Source organism: Pungitius pungitius, chromosome 8 (assembly GCF_949316345.1).
Source record: "Pungitius pungitius chromosome 8, fPunPun2.1, whole genome shotgun sequence".
In the NCBI taxonomy this organism is placed as follows: Eukaryota; Metazoa; Chordata; class Actinopteri; order Perciformes; family Gasterosteidae; genus Pungitius; species Pungitius pungitius.
This window is the reverse complement of record NC_084907.1, coordinates 6864257-6885953: the sequence shown is the minus strand read 5'-3', so window position 1 is coordinate 6885953 and position 21697 is coordinate 6864257. Positions and strand designations below refer to the sequence as shown.

Sequence of the window (21697 nt, the reverse complement as noted above, 5' to 3'; positions counted from 1 at the left end):
AAGCTCTTAAGTGAAGAAAAATATGCTCTTATTGTTTGGTTATATTTTTGGGATTATTCTTATCCCCAAAGTGGAGATATTTTGTTTAGGGTTAAATAAAGGTTTGGAATTTGGAATTGAGGTTTGTGACGAAATGACTCGACAAAATAAACACGGCTTGTTCGTCGAAGTGAGTGTGTATCTTTATGGGGTGCTGACCTGGTCACTTTGATCCCGCTCCTGATGACCTGCATGTCCACGTTACAGGTGCCGTTCGAATGCGAGATGAGGTTGACCTCTGAGAATTCCGCCTACGAGGATGGAAAAAGGACATGTTTCATTAGCTGTGAATTTAGAAGTGATGAAATACACCATGAAAATGCTAAATGTTGCATATGCATGGATGCTGTGAATGGTTCCCGGTGCATTAAATAAACAGCTGTAGAATGTAATTTACAAGAAGAAATACATCCGATGATAGTAGTTATTTTCTTAACTATTGAAATATATAGATATCCATATTATTTTATGCATCAATCTTATTGTTATTCTAGCAGAATGTGTTCTTATTTTTTTCAATCTGACACAACGAGGCAAACACAACGAGGGTTTCTCTGTGACTCATAGCTGTCAACTCTTGTCTCCACTTGTGTGTATTTTTGTTTCTGTCAGGCAAGTGGCTGTTTCCTCACTGTCAACATCTATTATGTGGGAAACCGGTGCGTTTTCCAAATGCATAACCAAGTATTGCAAAATCTAAATAGCTTAAGGGTGGATTGAACAATATGAAACCAGAAGATTCACACACTGTTAATATGACATGTATAATAACTTAAGGGTACGCAGTTACAACTATAGCTACTGGTATCATGTCACACTTTTTGTAAAGGAACGGTAATATAGGTAAGGTAATATAACCAGGTGCAGTTTGCTATTATTACCAAACAAAGCGCACGATAGGAACATTGACCTTTTGTTTAAATTGATCGGAGGCTTGACTTCATCGTCCACCGCAGCAGACACATAGCTTCTCCAAATACTGACTACACACATAACATGAAACCTCAATCAAACATACAAGTACACAGCATACAATGCTGGAATTTGTCCATAAACCAAAGGAAATGAGCAAATGTTGACCTGGGGATGATGCTGGGAGAAAATGTGAGGGGAAGTTTAAGTTTTAACTAAACTTTGCCCCCTGAGAGGCCAAAAACATGTGTAGAAGAGTTAAAAGATATTTCAATCAAAACAAAAAATCTCATGCTGGAGTACCAAAGAAAACCTCTGGAACATTCCTGACATCTATCTTGCACATGGGGAGGTATTTCACTGAATAACTTAAAGATAAAAGAGTTCACTGCTGCTTTTTTCGCACAAACCTTTCTGTCGTTATGGGGACAAAACCAGACTGTGAGGCTCGTAGGCGTGAGTTGTGGTTTTGGTGTAAGAGTGACCGTGTGAAAGGATGGATGACAGGGTGTGTGACTGAGGGTGAGTGTCCATATGACATATTAGTGATACTAGATGTGGCAAGAAAAGGGTGTGTAAGAATACAACTGAGAATACTGGGGGAGTGTTCATATGACATTTGGGAGGTTACAGTAAACGATGGTGCAAGACTTCAACTGACACTATGCTATAATAAGTTATTATTAATATAGCAGATCCCCTAGCACATATCTGTAATGTTTCACTTCAAACGGGCTTCTTTCCAACCAAAATGAAAACTGCTAAGGTAATTCCGATTTTCAAAGAAGGTGAAAAAAACCTTTACAATAACTACAGACCAGTCTCCCTGCTTTCCCAATTTTCCAAAATTTTGGAAAAAATATTTGCTACAAGGATGGACAGTTTCATAGATAAACATGGATTACTCATAGATAGTCAATATGGTTTTAGGCCAAACCGATCAACATCATTGGCACTCATGGACTTAGTAGAAGAACTGACAAGCACAATAGATAACAAAAAGATTGCAATAGGGGTCTTCATAGATCTGAAGAAGGCATTTGACACAATAAACCATGATATACTGCTACACAAACTGGAAAGCTATGGGATCAGAGGGGTTGGACTAAATTGGTTACAAAGTTACATAGGACAAAGAAAACAGTTTGTACAGATAGGGGATAAGAAGTCCACCTTAAGAAATATTACCTGTGGTGTGCCGCAAGGATCAATACTGGGTCCAAAACTATTTATTATTTATATAAATTACATAAGTAATGCTTCCAGGATCCTGAAAAATGTAATTTTGCAGATGACACAAATGTATTCTGTGAAGGAGGGAACCTCGAACAGTTGTTGGAGGCGGTCTCGACTGAGTTAACCAAGCTGAAATTGTGGTTTGATATAAATAGATTATCACTTAATGTAAAGAAAACCAAATTTATGGTCTTTGGTAAAAGTAACACACAAGCAAACACACACATTGAACTAAAGATCGATAATATAAAAATCGAAAGGGTGTTTGAATACTCCTTTCTAGGTGTAATGATAGACCACAAGCTCAGCTGGAGGCCACAGGTCACTCGTGTACACTCAAAATTGGCACGATGTGTAGGGATACTAGTCAGAGTCAGACATATATTGAATATACAATCACTGCATACACTGTACTGTACACTGTTTGCCCCCTATTTGAGTTACTGTGTGGAAGTGTGGGGTAATACCTACAAAAGCACCCTACAGGCAATATGCACAATTTAAAAAAAAGCAATACGGATAGTTAATGAGGTGGGGTACTATGAACACACAAACACATTATTTCTGAAATTAAATATATTAAAATTTCTGGACTTAAAAGATTTTAAAACGTTACAGATTGTATTTAAAGCAAGAAACAGCCTACTCTCAGGAAACATTCAAAGTTGGTTTAGCGACAGACTAGGAGACTATAATTTAAGAGGGAGACTGAAACTGAGGCAACCAAAGGTGCACTCTACACTCAAAAGCAGGTGCATATCGGTCTGTGGGGTGAAGTTGTGGAACAACTTACCAGATAAGATCAAAGATTGTAAACATATTGCACAGTTCAAAAAACATCTTAAATTATACACATTAGCAAAATATGAGATCTGTGAAAATATTCAGTGATGGAAATTTAAATTGTATTTATTTGTGCGTGTGAGTATGCGTGCGTGTGTGTGGGTGAGAGAGTGTGTGTGAGAGAGTGTGTGTATGTATGTATGATATTAATCTTATAAGTAATATATACTAATTGAGAATATGGATAAGATAGGGGTGGGTATCTATAAGCTTTTGCTTCCCTCTACTCCTTTTCTTGAACAAAAGGTGACTTTTCTAATATCATTTTGTGGTCTATGTCTATGTTGATTTTTAAATTTTTTATTGTCTACATGTTCAAGAAATAAAATGCTTCAAATCAAAATTCACTGAAGTCATCAGTGCTTCAGAGACCATGAATACATGTTCTCTGTTTAATGGGTATTCCTCCAATAGTTTTTGAGATGTCAAAGTAAAAGCAAGGTGCCAGACTCTTCTAACAGTAGTACTTGACATCTTGTCATTTTGAACTGCATTTCTATATCAAGCGAGAACATCGAGGCCGTTCAACTTTCATTTGTTTTCATCATCGGACCTCAACCTTTTAGCAAATGATTCTGCAGCATCATAGTTCTTTGAAGTCAATACGATACCTGCTCCACTTTGATGTCAAAGTCTCCAAGGACCTTCTTTCCCCGAAACACTTTAGCCCTGAAAGAGAAGAGCAGGCATTTAGTTTGTAACCATTACCCACTCAATGCTGCTCTCTACTGGACACAGCACTCCCTGTGGAACAAATGAGATGGAGAAAATGGACGCCTCCTTTAGGACGTTGAATTAATGGGCAAACCTTCTCACCGATGGCAAAGTGTTGACTCTAATAATATTTTAACTGCTGCCGATCAGTGTGGCCATACCAAAGCTGCAATCAATGTGACCTGAATAGATGTCAACAATTCAGATTAGACATCCGCTGCAATATCAAACGTCGCCTTGACATTTGAATGATGAATGGGTCCAGTAAGAGCGTTGTCCGATGTTGATTTATTAGCATCTTGGCTTCCAGTACATACGGAGAGCGATGTTGAAATGGATAACAGGCAGACACACACACAAGCAGGCAGATGGAGAGCAGACAGACCCGAGATGGAAGGACGGACGGGGGGGAATGACACAAGCTGAGGGGCTGCCAGCAAACGCACAAAACAACTCTCAGGACGCCTCATTTTACACAACAACGCAGATGGTTCGCAATGCTGTCCATCCTCGTCCCGTACACTGAAGCTGGATGAAGCAATAAGCAAGAGCATCCGGCATGATAATGACAACAGAGATAACTTCAATTATCTTCGTTATGTTTTTACCATGTGCATTGAGGATCACCTTGTGAAACATAATGTCTTCATCAACAGACATCTCTGAACCCTCCTTGAATCTTCCGTCGTCGTCCCCTGCAAACAGCGCGCCACTTCATGCACCAGTAAATGTACATTAATAAGACGTTTATTCGCATTCCACGTGCCCTCGTGATCCATACCTCTGTCGTCAATTTAAAAATATATGCCATGTTCCTTCCAAATCACCACACGGGCCCGTGTGCAGTGCAGCACGGGGGCATCTGGCTCGTGTGTGGTTCATTAGGACCGGACCATCTGACAGAAACTCTCTCAGGGTATGATGCCCCAACTTCCACCATCAATGGCCATGGCAGCAAATTGCGTGACCTTAAAATAACGGGTTATTTATTCTGTCCCACTGGAAGGTGCAATTTTGTCTGTGCCTGTGTGTGCCTTTTTTTCAAAATGGACAGCTGCTTAAACAGACTGCAATTTGGCTTTGATGAAGCCCAAACATACTTTTAAAAAAACAAACAGCACACCCTTAAACTCATTACCTTCTGACTGCAAAATGCTTATTGTTATTCTTTGAAAGTTACGGTTCACTGACCGATCTCACTGCCTGTGAATGGACCAAAAGTGGCTCATCCTCCAGCATGTGTTCAGTATCTTTAGTGCACAACACAAAACAGCACACAAAGACATTAGACGTCGAGCAAGCACAGTAATGGACAATTATCGTGAGGCTGCTGATGCAGCCTCCCTTATTAAATTCCATTAAGGGGCATAATGCAGCTACAGCATACCCAAACACACCAAACAGGACTCTGTGCAACCGAGCAGCGGGGGAACGCCTGAGAGACTTTTAAAGGAGGCGCAGGCTCGGAAGTAACAAAAACAAAAGAGACAACCTTAATACTCAAGTCAAAGGCAAACATCTGCAGAATGCATTTATTCTTTACAGCCTCATTACTCCTTAATTGGCCTCTTGGGGTGAGCAGAACACAGTGTAAACACAGCCAGCACAACGTTAGCATAAAAACTGTCATAGTAAAAGGAATCATCTATTAAGAAACATTCTTAGCATAGCAATATGGCTTATTCACAATGACCTAATCACATAATCTATATCATGAAGTCCAATGGTCTTGGTTCAGCCTATTCTGTCATAAGATGCCTCCTTTTATGTCGTTATAAGCAATAAATTCTCTTTGATTCACCCCCACCGGTTCCTGATTTAAATTTATAGCACCCTCCACGTCTTAAGACTCAAGAACTCAATAATCTGTTTACTGAACTTAAATTACTGCAAAAAAAGTTACATAATGCACCCGAAAAAAAATACTATGTGAATATGAATAATGGTGAATCTTTAAATCTCTGCATTTTATTGTGTCATCTGGATGTTGAGGCCCGATTAGATGGACAAGTCACTTGGATGAAGGTGTAATGAAGGTTTGAAGAGTAATTAACAAAAAGGTGCCACTAAAAACAACATAAGCAAAGGTCCCGGTGCAGGGAGAAATCACACCGCTGAGCTCTGTTGACTGACTCAGGGTCATTCGATGTGATCCGATTTTCATCATTGATCCGTGGAGTCCAAGAGTCTGAGAGAGCGTCTGCGGCCGGCAAAACGAAGCCTCTTAAATCAATGCACGGTACCGACAGGAAGAAAGACACACAGAGAGGGCAGACAAATACAAAACGTATTGCCAATTGTGGAGCAGGAATACAGTACATTTTACATTAAACAGTTAATGCTAATCAAGTGTGGTACTGGCAAATCATTGGCACAAAACAGTTTCTGCATAATTATGCAGATTGTACATTCTTGATTCTTGAAGTTTTAACATTGTTTGCTCAATTAATAATGTTAATGTGGTTGGTTCCCAAATACTCTATTTAGACTTTAGGACACCATTAGCTTTATTTCTAATGGTGTCATCAAATGACACCATTAGAAATACAATGAATGGTAAGGTAATTCTCCCAAAGCTTTGCTTTACATGGATTGAAGTACTAATTCATGAGGTGAGTCACAGTTGACAATCTTAAGCAGGGCATAATGACTGAGTCTAATAAAGCATGAGACATATCCCATCATGCCTTAGAGCTTCATGGTCAATCTCTCTTTACATTACATTGCATGTCATTTAGCAATGACAGCTTTTATCCAAAGCGACTTACAATAGGTTCATTTCAACCATAGGAAACAAACCCAGAAGAGCAAGAAACAAGAAAGTGCAATTTCATCAAATAAGCCGATTTACAACTTGTTCTAGATAAGAGCCATTATAAGTACAATTTAAGTGCTACAATTTGTTAGTGTTTTTAGTCGAGGTACAGTCTAAGGAGGTGTGTTTCTCTCTCTCACACTTCTTCACTAGTCTTCCTACTCTCTTTCGCTCTCAGTGCGTCGTTTTATCCAACCACAACTCCTCCGTGTTGATGATAATCAATTCAAGGAAAAGGAAGATTCATGGAACAATTAACCATTATGCAACAGCCGGCTACATTTAAATGGATTTCTAGAGACTGATTGATCGGCAAAGACAGGTTTGGGTTGCAATGGTGTTTTGAAAATTAGAGAATACTTCGGTCATGTCAATATTTCATGCTGTTTAACTGCTATTATTAAATTTGATCATTTTATGTTCAAGATGACAAGAGTAATTCTTTTTTGACTGTTTTCTCAGACCACGCTTATTTCTGTCTCGTGAATCGCTTGAATTATTCAGCTGCAGCACAGGAGGCACAAGCACCTTCTGCCTCGATCCGCCTTCCTCCTCCTCGGCCCTGCAGGAGTGCAGGCACGCACAGCATCTGTGTGTGAGTGTGTGTGGGGGAATGGCACATCAACGTCAATTGTGGCGAAAGAAGGGGCTCACACGTCAAGTCAGATTCACTGAGCACATTTGATACATTACATTTTAGCTTAAAAACCTATTAGCTACGACTGGATTTACTTTCCATTACTGATCGGTTATATGTCATCAATAAGAAAAACTTTTTGGTTGCCAAGTTTAGCTAAATATTATAAAAATATATAAATAGTACTTGAATAAATTTGTTCGATGCAATTGGTAACTTTATTCAACAACATTTTACAAAATACATCACTGCTTGAGTTGGAGGTACATTAAGAAAAGTACCATGCTGCAAATTTACGCAGGAGTTTACAAAGAAGTTAAAATAGTTGTTACATTTTTAAAGCTCTTAGGTGTATATTCGTTGGAGACAAACCTGGAAATAAAATAAAAAATACTGTATTTGTTGCTACATTTACTTTTATTTGCTATGGAGTATTATTAGACTATGACATATCTACTTCCACTACTTTCGTTAACTGAATCCACCTCTGCCAGTATTATCATTACATTTGCTCTGAGAAGCATCATCAATGCATCATCAGCTTGATGTATTCGGGGTCGCAGAGTAAAACATTTTTACTTCATAAAAACTAATCTTAATGAGGCAAAAATGTGTTTTATTTTCATCTTGAAAAAAGAATAACGTCTAACAGGATATCAAATGGAACTCCAGATGTTTAACAACAGAAATATAAATATCTCGCTTTTACACTTGACACTACTACGAAGACTACTGTATGTTATACATTTATTTTCTGGTTGCACGATTCTCCCCAGTCCTCCTGCATCATTTAATGAAAGATCCTTGGTGATGCGAGTGCGTGTGTGTGTGAGCTGGGGATTGTTTGTGTGAGGTCGTTGCGTTTCTGTGATAAACACACATGTGTGCGTGTGGGAAGCACATCTGCTTCGCTGAAAAAGGTTCGGTAAATAACCAAAGCGGGGCCGATCTGCAACTTGCCTGCGGATATACAGAAATGAGAACCCAAACGGAGAAGTGTGTGTTGGCTTTGTCTGTGTGAGGCATTATAACAGCGTGGTTATTGTGTCTCTTGTTCTTGGAAAGCTGGCACAAGTCTATTTTGTTGGTGTAAGTTGAAAGCTTTCTTTGCCTCTCTCTTGTAGCATCTCTAGCTTCTCGCCCACCTTCACAACCTCACATTATCTCAATCGGGGTCTCGTGTAGTTCCTCTGACAGCCCCCCGCTTTATTCTTTTAGAAATCCGCAATCCCCAATGCAGTATCAATCTTTTTCACGTGTTACTACTAACACTGTACTGAGAGACTTTTAAAGGACGCGCATGCCTTTAAAGGTAAAGCATGTAGTGAAGTAAAATTAGAGTGTTTGCATTGCAACACTTTTACTAACAAAAGCGAGGACGTTTTTTGCATTTACCAGTTCCACAGTAAGCAGCAGCAGAGCAGCACGAATGAATGTCACTCAATTTCAAACAGGCAAAACTAGACAGCTCGCACACATCAATCTCTAATTTCACGTCCTCCACTAATGATATTTCAGGAGTAAAAAAATAACAATGCACGTGATGTAATCAGTTTGTATTTTGTTCGCGTTATTTCCGAGGCAAAATTTATCAGCAGTGTCACCGCATTGGGGCTCTCAGTTATTTATATTGACGTCAATATGCAAACAAACATGAGAGTACAGAAACCAACTCCACTGAGAGTAGGGATGGTAATTAGGAAGTAAGTAATTGATGCAGAAATGCAGTTATTCGACAGCAATGATTTATGGGAAATAGATGAATATTATCAGTGCACATTACATCCGCTTTAGAGCTCCAGTACTAGTATTCTGTCATCCACTCTTATCAACAGTGGGCGGCGAGTAGGGCCAATTAGTCAGTGTTGTTTTCATTCACAGTATTGGGTTTTCAGTTCCCTCATTAGCAAGAATGATAAAGCCAAACAATTACACACATTTATTGATTGCTTTATAATTAAGGTTGTCCGGGCAGAAGAAAAACCAAAATCATCACTGCAAATTCGTGGCTGTGTCAGAAAAGCATCTGTGCACAGTCCGAAAATACCTATTGTATTTTCTGAGAAGGCCAAAATGTGTCCTCATCTCTAATTAAGTCAGAAATACTGACTTTCTGGTGGAATTATAAGCTGAATAAAAGTCCAAAATGTCATGAATAAAGTTCCTCATTATTACTAAGAGACCAAGATGTTTTTATTTCAAATGATTCATTCTATCCAACCCACCAAACATGATGGGGATGTTGTTGTTTTGGAATGTATTTGGTTATATAAGGTATTGCTGAATAAAGGGGTTACATTTCATTCTGAGGGGAACTTGAATGTGTGTATGTGTCAATTAATACAATAGTTGGTGGTTGGAGTTATTTAACTAAAAATAATGGCTTCATGGGGGAGATAGATACAAAATAAAAGGATCATCAAAGGGATTTATCATCTGTGAACCCTGAATGTGAGAGTCGTCGAATTCATAATTTATACAAGCGTGCCTCGAAGGTACCTGGTGCACGACAGGTGTGGACTCTGCCTTTCAATGCTCATTGTTATCCGCCAGTAGTGTAAAATGATTGTGCTTCTTTATTCGACACTTTGGGTTCATTTCTACAGCAATGAGATATGTGCATTTGCTTTGTGTCTGTAACAAGTAAACATGATTATAATTTGCGTCAATTCCACAGTTACGGGCTCTGGGGGATGCGTGCTGGATGTATCTTCTCAAATTAGGCAGAAATGTTCACAGCAGATTATGCTCAACGTCAGAAAACCGGTTAAAACATTTCTTTATGAGGGTTTATGAGATTGAGAGTGTTATCAGCATGAAAGATTGGGCCGTCCACTCCACTCAATGTTTCATTCCGTGACTGATACGCAGCTGAGTAGACTAGGACGTCCTCCTCGAGAAGGGAGAAGGGAAATGTGTAACTTCTAACTTCATTCGTCCGGGGAGAACACCCTTGACAGATCTTCTCGGCGATGAGACGACCAGACGTGGAAGTCAGATTCATCTCCCATGGAAATGACAGATTGTCTGTCTGCAGCATGACGGACAGGAGACTAATTGTTGCAGACAGCCCTGTCCTTGCGTGGCTCCAATGAAACTTCACAACCACTCTACCCAGATGTCCGTCCTGCTGACGTCAGGCTGCACAGTAAACACAAACTCTTCTCAATCTGCACTAAAATACGCCCGAAAGGACTATTTCAAGGTTGAGTGAGGTGGAGAAGAAATCAGCCATAAAATGGTGTCATTGAAGCAACACTTGAGTTCGTCACCAGGCAACAAGTTCACATCCATTGTGTCTGTTCAGTTTTCATGTCATTGCTCGGTTGATGGTGATATTAAACCGGGAGCACTGATGCGAGTCTTTCTGCACTGAAAGAGACAGTTTGCCGTCCTACCTCAGGAGAAAATGACTGTTAAAGAAAAGGGTTCCTGATTCCCCGATGAATGAATCAGAACAATCTTTCAGATACTATTCAGTTTTCTATTCAGTTGTAGAATAAACTATGCTTGCTGTTGCTACGGTAACTACAGGTGATGCCAAATGGACCATTTTAACGTCTTGGGAGTCAGCGGCGAAGAAAAAAAACGCTCAAAACAAATACACTGGCAACGAGTCATCACCAGCCATTAAAAACTACTAAGTAGAAGTCCAAACAACCTCTGATGTCAGCATCATGAAAAGCTGTCATCACAAATTACACAACGACTGCCTCGTGAGGTGAAGCTCTCCCCCCCCCCCCCCCCCATCCCCCCCTTCATGCCACATTTATATTAACACATACAAATTAATGCATTGTACACCTATATGAACAACTTCACACACACTCATCACCATCTAATAGACACAATCATCACTTCATTATTCCTCTGCTTTTGTTTAGAACGTGTGCAACGCACCTCTTTGTGTGTGTGGTTCCTGGTGTGCGTGCCCACACCGTCTACTCTATTTGTCGTGACCACGCTTGGAGCACAGTGTTATATTTTAGAGGGAGGAAGGAAACAGAGTGAGGAAACTTTTAAAAAAACTATTTGGGCAAATGTTTTTTTTTCTCCATTTTGCTGATCATGGACACCAGAGCACACCCGGGTGCAGTCCGAAGAAGTGTCTGGAGCAAGTATGATACTTCACACTGTACAATCTACTCCTCAATCACATTACCAGAGTAATTCACACGCTTTCAAGTACACTTGAGGAATTCATCTGATTTTGGTGAGGCCAATCCATGTAAATTGCTTAATGTGCTTTCAAATAGGTGCATTGGATGCAACAGAAAGCACAATTTCACATTATTATGGGCACAAACACGGCACTGCATCTACGTTATCACAAATCCAGAAGAATAACGGTTTGTTTGCAGCTATTCAGGGAAAAAGACACCAAACCAAAGCCAGACCTTCAGACGGGAAGCCCCCGCTCTAAGGACTGGCACACGAGTTTGAACAAAACAACCAAAGCCCCCATCCGTCTCTGCTCACTCTATGATGTCATTGTGAATTATTATTTATGCTGCATTACTGCTATTAATTGTTAAATAAAGCTCCTTTGTACCAATAAACAGCATACAATGATCATTCTGTGAACCGTAGGTCATTATATCCATGTTTTAATCAAACAAGGGCACAAGTATGTATGAAACGTAATCTAACAAACCTGTTACGTTAGAGAATATGAGCTAAAACCCAAAACCCAGCCTGGACTGCTTTTGGTGATTTGCTGCACGGTAATCACCTTGCACAGTTTTCTGACAATATAAATCTGCTGGATGGAGCTCAGGTACTGTGTGTACTTACTTAATGTGGCAACTGTCCCCCAAATGCAATTTGCAAGGCTAAGCAGTCTCTCCTGTATGTGCCAGGATAAAATGTTTCAGGGGATTATTCCTTGGGGCTACAGAAACCTCATCCATCTCATGATGGCAGGATAATCCTGTCTAAAATGATTGGGGAAAAAATGTATAAAAAGATGATGTAATCCATGTGTTTATGTGTCTCCTTTATGCAGAGAACGCCTCGCGATCCAGTTGAGACATGAATGGCCGTGCTCTTTCATCTGAATCAGTTACGACTATTAAATGTCACTAATCCCCCGCCCACCCCCCCCTTAAAAAAGACAGACCTCTGGTCTTTCAGCTTAGATCATTTGTGTGATTGTAGATTTGAGAAAATCCACATTGGATTCCATGTCTATCAAAGATTTATGACCTGTAAACCCTGTTGGTTAGGTAACCAAAAAGATTATTCGGTTTCCCTCCACTTTTTTCATCATGGGAAAGAGAGGTTAGAGGACAAAGATGACAAGAGAAAGTGTTGACAGCTAAAAGAAAGCTTAGACGAGCTCTCTTAACTACACTAATGAGTTTAGTCTGTTGGACCGGTGAGAGGTGGAAGCAGCTTGCTTTGGGGTTAAATACAGATTAAACAATGCAAGTTAACATTGATCGAGATAATTGAAAACATTACGCCCACGCACACATAAGCACACACGTACAAAAACAGTGGATAGCGAGGATGGCTCGTGTTCAGGCACAGACAACCCTCTCAGTGTGTGTGTGTGTGTGTGTGTGTGTGTGTGCAAGCAGCTAACCAGTTGACTCTACCACGTGAGAGTATTATTGCGAATTTTCCAGAATATCAATAATGCTTTAAGACATGCCAAGGATTGTTAGTTAACACTAATATCAGAGAATATCTGGAGGGAAGGGAGTGCTTGTAACTACACAATATGTCAATTTCCCTTTAAAATCATTTCAGTCACGATGTGATCACGCAGGAACTTTTTCCATATGGAAACGCACACTGGGTGCATGCCCAAACACACAAAGTCCCTTTATGTCATCACATCATGGCTGTAGCAAGGACCGTCGATTCCCTATGGTTCACTGCAAATTATTAATTGCATCTTATGACTCACCCGGCATTGCTGTTGTGTGAGCGCGTGTCTGTGTGTGTGTGTGTGTGTGTGTGAGTGTGTGTGTGTGCGTTGTGCGTGTGTGGAGGGAATATCACAGCGACTGGGCAGAATATTTTATCTCTCTTGTTCTAAATAATGTGTTCCTATAGAATTATTACAAAGAGAGCTCTTTCATCAAAGAGTTATCGTTAGTTCAGGCCTTATAGGGAATAATTCAAGAGTTTGGGGCCTTTAGGATTATTCACACGGGTCACAGATGGTACTTAGCATTATGTTAAAAAACGTTAGAAAACACGACGTACACTAGAGGCAATGAGCAATGTTCTACATCTTCAATGTTTTTATTTTATGAGGAATAAAACAACTATGAATAAATATAAGCATGAGGAGCTACTATGAGGCTCTAAGGTAGTAAACATGGATGTAGACAATGACGGATTTAACTAATACTCTTTTTATGAGGTTTTTATGAGGAAGGGAATGCATTCAACCCATTGGCTAAGGCTCCGTGACACATCAGCATTAGATGCATTTTGAGTAGTATCACTGAATATAATAATACCTTTTTTTTACTAAAAAATATGATGCTGATGGGAACAACTACTGCAGAGCCCAGGAACCACCGAGACAAAAGCCTGTGTGTGACCAGTGAACAGTGCGTGAAAACGAATTCAGAAAAGATTGCGATGATGTGTGAAAAGAAAATGAGTCATTACGACTCAAATCCAGTCCAGCTGTGACGGCTCGCCCCCTCGTCCCGAAAGGCCCGAAGACCAGTTACTCAACACATGGGAGCGGGACTGAGTTTACATATTTTACCATTTTATTAACTTCTGATGTAATATCTCAATGGCACTGGATTCGATTCAATTTGTGTTCTTTTCTTAACTTCTGGCGACACACACGGTGTCCTTATTTAGTCCGTATTCATGGAGCACTAACCGCCAACTAATAAGACTCTTGATCACTGTCGACGTGATGGAAACGTTTTACTGTTGGCTCGCTATTGTTGGTCGTCCCCGAAACCTTTAGGGTTTTCATCCATCCAACCTTTACGGTTTCATCCAGCAGCAGTATTTTCCTCTCGGATTTTCCAGCCCCTGTGTTTGAGCGACTGTATCCGAATGCGAGGATGCCTCAACATTCACACTTGTCATACCTTCTATCCCTTCACTCGACGTTTCTACACACCTCTACGTCCATTCCCTGTCCACTCTCTGCCTCGCTTTCATCCTTTGATCCTCCCGCCACTCTCTCGAAGCCAAGTGTGCTCACGTCTGTCTGTGTGTGTGTGTGTGTGTTTGTCGTGGTTTACACGTGAGCCGTTGCGTGGCTGAGTGCAGCGGCCCCGGGGGCAGTTATGTGCCGCGGTGCCCAGCGAAACGATGGGGACACGTGTCTCTTTTTTCCGGTTACCATAGTGCCGTAACCTGTCTCTCTCTCTCTCTCTCTGTCTCTTAGACCCTCTGTCTCGTACATACGTATTTCCCCAAACACACACACACACACACACACAAAAGGCGCATCCAGTTCCGCTCCATTTGTTCCTGCTTTATGTACCTCTTTCAACACCGTCTCACTTGGTTTATTTTAATCTTAGTCCTCTGTTTACAATGTGGCAACCCACAGGTGCAGGCCCCTAGACAGCACCTCAGAAGACTGCTCAGGAGCAGAAATCAGCACCAAGGTCAGGTGACCAAAAGGGGAATCACCCCGCCCCCCCTGGAGACAACGAGCGGCTCAGCTGCGGCTCATGAGGCTGATGAAGGTTGGCCACACTATAAAGGACCAACCATTCCAACAGCAAAGGGGAACTAGACGTGAGTAGGAGCTGGCGTCAGGCTGGGGGCAGTTTTGGGGACATGTGCGTTAACCCCTGGGGATTTTCTTCTGTGTTTTCCGCAGTGAGGAGACCGAAGGCTGGACAGCTGAGCGGGACCGAGTGACCTGATCCCTCAAAAGAGGAGGAACCTGTTTTTGCCCTTTTCCCTTTTTCTTTTGTTTGGACGTTAATAAACCGTACCTTTTTTTGTGCAACCAGTCGTGTCTCCGAGCGAAATCTTTTTGCCCACATCCGTTGGTTGCCACGACAACCATTGACATTATTAACATTCCAAACACCTCAATTCACTCTGGATCATCCTCTACATCCGGTTGACTAATGCCTGGTCACATCACAGACGGAAAGTGAAGCGTCATCACACCCTCCTTTCCTCGGCTTTTCTTTTCTTCTTTTTTTCAGTCTCCTCTCCTCTCCAAAGGTCGGTCCGTGATCATCCTCCCGGCATCGGCATGGCATGATGACATCAATGCTGAATGTTCCGCGTTCACTTCTGTTTAGAAGCCACGCGATTCAACAAACAAATTGTACTTTCTCCTTCCAGCATCTGTTTCTCCTGGGATTTCACTTAAGAGGAATCATCTTACCATAGAGAAAAAATATCTATCTCATGTCAAAACCAAAGAGCTATACTTTCATTTCAACGGTGGAAATAAACGGCTTAGAATACACATTTGACAAAAAAAACTGTGTCTTTTTTGGAATAACATCAATACAAGTGAAGGAATGAATACAGACACAGCATTGTTTTTAGTGACAAAGTATTACTTCAATATAAGTCGTTCTACTACTACTAATTTAAAAGTAGCTATTTCTTAACAATTAATATTAATTGTTTTCTATTTGCGCACTTGGTGCTTTTCAAATATGAAGTTCCTGAAGCTGCTGAGAACCAAATTTACTTGATCTAATAAACTGGCTACAATATTTCAATGTATGAGAGCTTTGATCAATGTCGGCCTCAAGCCATCTCTAAGAAAATATGTCTCTAAATTGGCTCATTTATAGAATTCAGTTCCTCAAACTTAAATTTAAACATGTAGAGCTTTTCATTAAATTCTAAATGTTGATTAAATGATCTAATGATAAAGCGAAAATATTGTGTAAAGTTAAACTCTTCTCAATCAACATTCGTGATTAACTTTACCAATGTGCAGAAAAACAAAGATGTTGATTATGATGGTTAACATTAAAATTACTACTATTTAGTCAATCCCTCAGTTTGAAAATATCGCTTTGGGGGAAAAAGCCCAATGGCGCAATATGATGCAGAGCATATTTCATTAGTCGGTGCTAAATGAAAACTAATAAAACAAAAAGCATGTAAATGTCCCAGGGGATAAATCCAGATTAATTCCCCCCAATCTCGGAAATCTGTGGATATTTGGCTCCTTTAATTAGCTTGTTATTTAAATATTTAAATTTGCGAGATCCACGATTGGGAGCGTTCTGAAGATCTTAAAAATCTCAACACTTTGATGGCAAGCTGGCAGCTCATCAACTCATTTTCTACCCTGCAGGTGACAAAACAATGAGTTTGAAGAGGATTTCCACATCTGGATTTCTTCTTCTCTTTTCCTTTCAGGTAACAATGGGTGACCCTTCAGACGCACTGGGCTGAGACGAGAGGTGATCTACGAGGGACGGCATTCAGACCTCGCACCGAGGCCAGAGGTCATTGAGTGCCAATCTTCAATCGGGCAGGGGTTGGGTCAAGGAGAGAAGCACCTCCCTTCCCCCTCCCCCTCCCCCACAGCAGCGGGAGGAAGCTGGAGGCCAATGATGACGGCCCAATCAAGCCTTCACCACACTCCTGCTTTAAGTGTTTGAAGTTTGGCTGATTTCAAGAGAGCGCTACTGCTCCACTGCAGCTTCTGCTCGGCCATTTCTCTAGTGGGAAAGCAAGCAGCAGCAAAAAAATAAATAAATAACGCAGCTCCCTGTTGGCAGCCAAGTCAGTGTGGGTGTTGGAGAGGAGCTCAGGGAGGGGGATATTCTCTGGTCACGACTCAGGCAGCGTGCTCTGCACGTGCACACGTACACACACACGCAGACACACGTGTTGAGCTGAATATTGACGCGTTGCTGCCATCGTCCTTTAAGCCATTTTAGAGGAGCGGTTGCTGTGACGTGTTGTTGCATGTGACCGCCGCCCGAGGTTGTGTGAAATGCATGCGTGGGGATGGTTGCCACACAGTGCAGTGTATGCAGAAGGGAGCCTCTTTGACGGGTCCCTTCTTTTGAAGCATTTCATTGATGAGGCCATTGCGTGCTTACTGGATGATTGACTGAAATAATGAATGTCAATGAGGAGGACACAGTGGGTTGTGAGGTGTGGAACTTATTTATATATGAACTAGTGCACTTTAATATAATTACACTACGTATACTGAATATCACACAACATGGCTGCCATTGCACAACGTGGCTTCGTGGAACGTGTGAGTATTCATTCTATCGCGGGTATGATAGTGTGTGCATGTGTGTGTGTGTGTGTGTGGCGAGTTGAGAGGAAGCGATCTCCCGCTTGGCCTCTGCAGTTTGTTGTGTCTCCATATTGATAGTATGACACCTACTACAGCTCTGCATGTCGTGAGCAAGCTATGCCCCATGTGTGGTGTGTGTGTGTGTGTGAGGGAGAGAGAGAGACACAAACAGTGAATAAAAGACAGTTATTATAACCAATTGATTTTAACGGGATTTCAGCATTGAGCGGATGACGTGTGGCTTTTGAGCTACACGGCATGTAGCCGCAGCGTTTAAGAATGTGATCTTGTGACCTTGCAAGCGCAGAAGTGTCAATGTGTGTGCGATTGGGTTAACTGGGCTGCACCACCGCCCCCCTTTCACCATATGGTCAAGTGAGCCATCTAAGAGCTATTACTAATGAAGTCGTGGTACAACAGGCTCAAAGCCCCTAAAAGCCCGGCAAGCGGATCAAGTCCGGCTGAATTTAAAGCCACAGCTGGATCCGGCCTCATGATATGTTTACTTCATTTTAACAGCTTCTTCTTTAACCCTTTGGTGCTGAAAGATGTAACCGTGTTTGTGTGTAAGGTCCGCAGTCCCCCGTTACTGCGTGGCACCCTGCCGCAGATCCACTACAGAGCCAAGATCAGAGCTGTGTCATTTTTGAAACCACTTCACCTTTCAGAAAACACTTAATGTGATTAATATTGCAGTGTTCCACTGCAGAACGTCGCCCTCTCGAACACGCTCACAGCGCATGATGTCATGCCACTGATGTCAGCCAGCTTTGGGGGGTGTCAGACTGTGAGGCAACATGCAGGGCTTTGAATTTGTAATTAACTCACCGGAGCAGCTGAAAGACATATTTTCATGTGAATAACACAGAGTTATAAAAGATTGTCATATTTCCATTCATATCTTTATAACCAGCTAAAAGAGAAAAGTAAACTGAATATACAGAAAGGTGTATATATTAAGCCAATTTATAGATATACGAATCAACATTCAATATTTAGAGATATAACATGCTTTTTCATGTGTCTAATGTTGTAATAGTGATGAGGCGGATAGTCCCTGTTTCGAGCATGTTTTTTTTTTTAACAAAATAAGCTTGATTTGAAAACACCGCCTTCATATCAGACATTCAAACATTTTCCGGAAATGTTTCCAGAGGAGCGAAAATGTTGTTAACAATAATATTATATCTTTGTCCCCTTAAGGAATTCATTCTGAATTGTGTAAATTATTTACGCATGTTTATCTGTTGACTATTTTATTGCCGCCAATGTGCTCTGAGACAATCCCTAGTAAATAGGCTGTAGGCATAGAACATGTACTGTGCCGTCTCGCACCATGTGATCTTTTGATGGATCAGAGCTTCCCCTTTAAAAGACTCGGGCCAAAACAGAAAGAAAAAAACCGCAGGGCAACAGACTCTAGGACATAGTTCCCAGGAGAGAAAAACCCTGCAGCCCTTTTAAATAATTGTTATCGTCTTGCTGTCGTGAAAAAATGGAAAATTTCCTTCAGCTAAATTCAGTTTCCCGCCGCTTTCTCTCTTTTTCCATCTCTGTTCTCCTGTGTGATCATCCTCTGCCTTCCCACCATTATTCCACTTCTTCCATCTGTCAGGTACCAAGGATCCCCCCCCGCTGACTTCCCAAACTAACGGTGCTTTTTAATCGACCCTCGCCTGATGGAAGACAAACAAATGCCGGCCGACTCTTCTCTCAGCTCCCAGACGAGCGGGACGCAGCGAGCTGACTTGACTCGCTTTTGTAAGCCTCACAATGAATTCGGGGAGCCCTCAGCCCGGTAGTTGATCACAGAACCGACTCATACGCCATTAGGTGTGTGCTTCTTTCAGTCCAAACAGGGTCGGCTCTCGGTACTTTCAGTTCAGTTAGAGTGAAACCTAATGGCATAAGCTACAAGGTACACTGGGCCTGGTACAGCCAGATGTGTGCAACACGTGAGCAATTTAAGAGAACCAGTTTTATTGTACTTTCTCTTTTATAAGTGTATTTTGGATGCAGGAACAACTTTTTTGTTGAAGGCGATGTCCAGGAGATTTTCTTTGTATTTAACTTCATGGCAAACTGTTGGCTCTTTATTTCAGAGTACAGCGGTCCTCTGATGACACGTTATTGACAGCTGTATCATTAATATTTTCTGAAACCATCATAATCTTTAAACTCGTTATCTCTTTATCTGGTGATTTTTTTTTAAGAGGCAGTCTGAAACTCTGCCGTCCCATTAGCCTTTTTAATCTTTGGCGACATTTTTTGTGAATGAAGCCTTCCTACATGGGACGGGGTAGTTACCCTTATATGACTGTATTTGGAGCATTGATGAGGCGAATAATAAACTTTTAATGAACAGGTGGTATTATTCAGATTTTGAAATGAGATGATTTTTGAGTTTGTTGACTTCACAAACAGAAATACAGAATATGGAAATGTTTTTGCATTTGAACAGAAATTCTGAAATGGTGTCTCAGGTCAACAGGCTTGTGTTTGCAGGAATTATACGGGATATTTTCAAAAGTCATAGATATCTTTGAATGCATTACTATTAATCATCTGGGAGGAGTCAAGCACCGACTTCTGTGAGGATTAGGTAAAGCGTGTTGCACTATGTGCACTATTAATAAGCCACAACTATGCGCTCATGACAACAACTAAACACATATTGTGTGTTGGCCTCTAAAAAGCAATATTTGTATGTTTCCAGGGGAACCAGGGCAGAGCAGATCGACAATGGTGGGTCTAAAATGGATCACAATTTGAGGCGCTCTAACATTGTCTCTGCAGAGTCCTCATTGTAATTACAATTAGTTGAATACATTTGATGATGCCTATTGTTCAACACAATGCAATGCAATAATATCTGGTGAATATCTATGCTTTCTACAATGTTATGTCACCTAGCAACCTAAACAGAAACAGTGGTGAGATGGAGGCATGCTAACAATGTGTGAGTAGTAATTCTAGTATTCAAATGGCCTAAAACTAATTAGAAACATCCAGGAAAGATTCTTTCTGTGCAGTGGGATTTGAAAAAACAAAATGAGACACGATGATGTATAATATGTTGAGTTATACATGTCATTCTATAGACCACGCAAAGACAGAAATAGACTAACTGAACTCATGATTGACATTTTTAACTGAACAAAACAAGCAGTCAAACGACCACACAGACGTCATAAATTATTTTAGCAATAAATTAACAAACCATTTCATGTTTATTAGCATACAGCTAGCTAGCAAGTTGTCTTAATTTAGCTGCCGAGCTCTTACCAAATATCTTCTTAATGTCTATTCTTTTTTTAAATATGTATTTGTGTGTCATGATAAAAAAGTACCCCAGCTGCTATACACAAGATGCATTCTCTCATAACCTGAGCTCAATTCGAATCAAAATAACAGGCGAAATAACTCGAACAATATTAGCATCATGCCTTCAATACTGTTATTTTGTGCTGGAAATTTGTCCAAAATGTTCTTAGATGCTAAAACCCCAGCGATGAGCCTCACAGCAAGGCATCCCTCTTATGAAAACCCATTAGCGAAGAAATAAATTATTTAAAGAGATCAATATTCAAACAGGAGCGTGTTGTGACGGGAAGGATGCTCTTTAAAAATTCCATACAGTCAAAGTACTGTATATTGTGTACATGTTGGAAATGTAATAATTTAAATACACTCCAGTAGTTCTCACCCTGCGTTCAATGGCTTGAGCTTGAACAATAATTAGCATATAACACTGTAAACATGTGTGTGGTCCTCTATTACTAAATACAACTTTGCGATAGTGTAATTACAATCAAGGAATTGGGAAAATATTTGGATTTGCATAAAAATTCCCTTTCTCTGCTGTATATATCTATATTCATCACATCACACACACATCTTTCTCTCTCACACAGGTTTATGTTACTTATTCAGAGGGAATAAAGAGAACATAAAGAATTATCATTATGAGACAAAATACTCCCCACCTTTGTTAGCACAAAAAGTAGTAAATACTGGTCATCATTACTCAGTTTCCACGGCAATAGATAATGTTCATTGGTTTTGGTTTTGTGATCAGTTGCCAGTAGCAACCCCTACTAGAATAATTCAGCAGCTGTTTAGCTGACACTGTTACATCCACCGTTTATTAAGATCTTTAAAACCTTTATCTACTCTTTTGATCGCTCTTTTGGAGTTTAATCTCTAGGCTCTAGTCTTTATGGCAGCTGCTTTTTTAATATTCATTTATGATTTTGTCTAA

The 21697-nt window shown here is 40.6% G+C and overlaps 1 protein-coding gene across 1 annotated transcript in view; it reads right to left on the bottom strand.

Moving 5' to 3' along the window:
• The window catches only part of syn2b (synapsin IIb), a 48884-nt gene that overhangs the window by 21367 nt on the left and 5820 nt on the right, over nt 1-21697 (bottom strand). The window contains exons 2-3 of the mRNA XM_037489806.2: nt 3642-3699; nt 199-290 (exon numbers count right to left, since the gene is read on the bottom strand). Of these exons, the coding sequence (XP_037345703.2) occupies nt 199-290; nt 3642-3699 (150 nt within the window). The remainder of the gene's footprint in view (nt 1-198; nt 291-3641; nt 3700-21697) is intronic.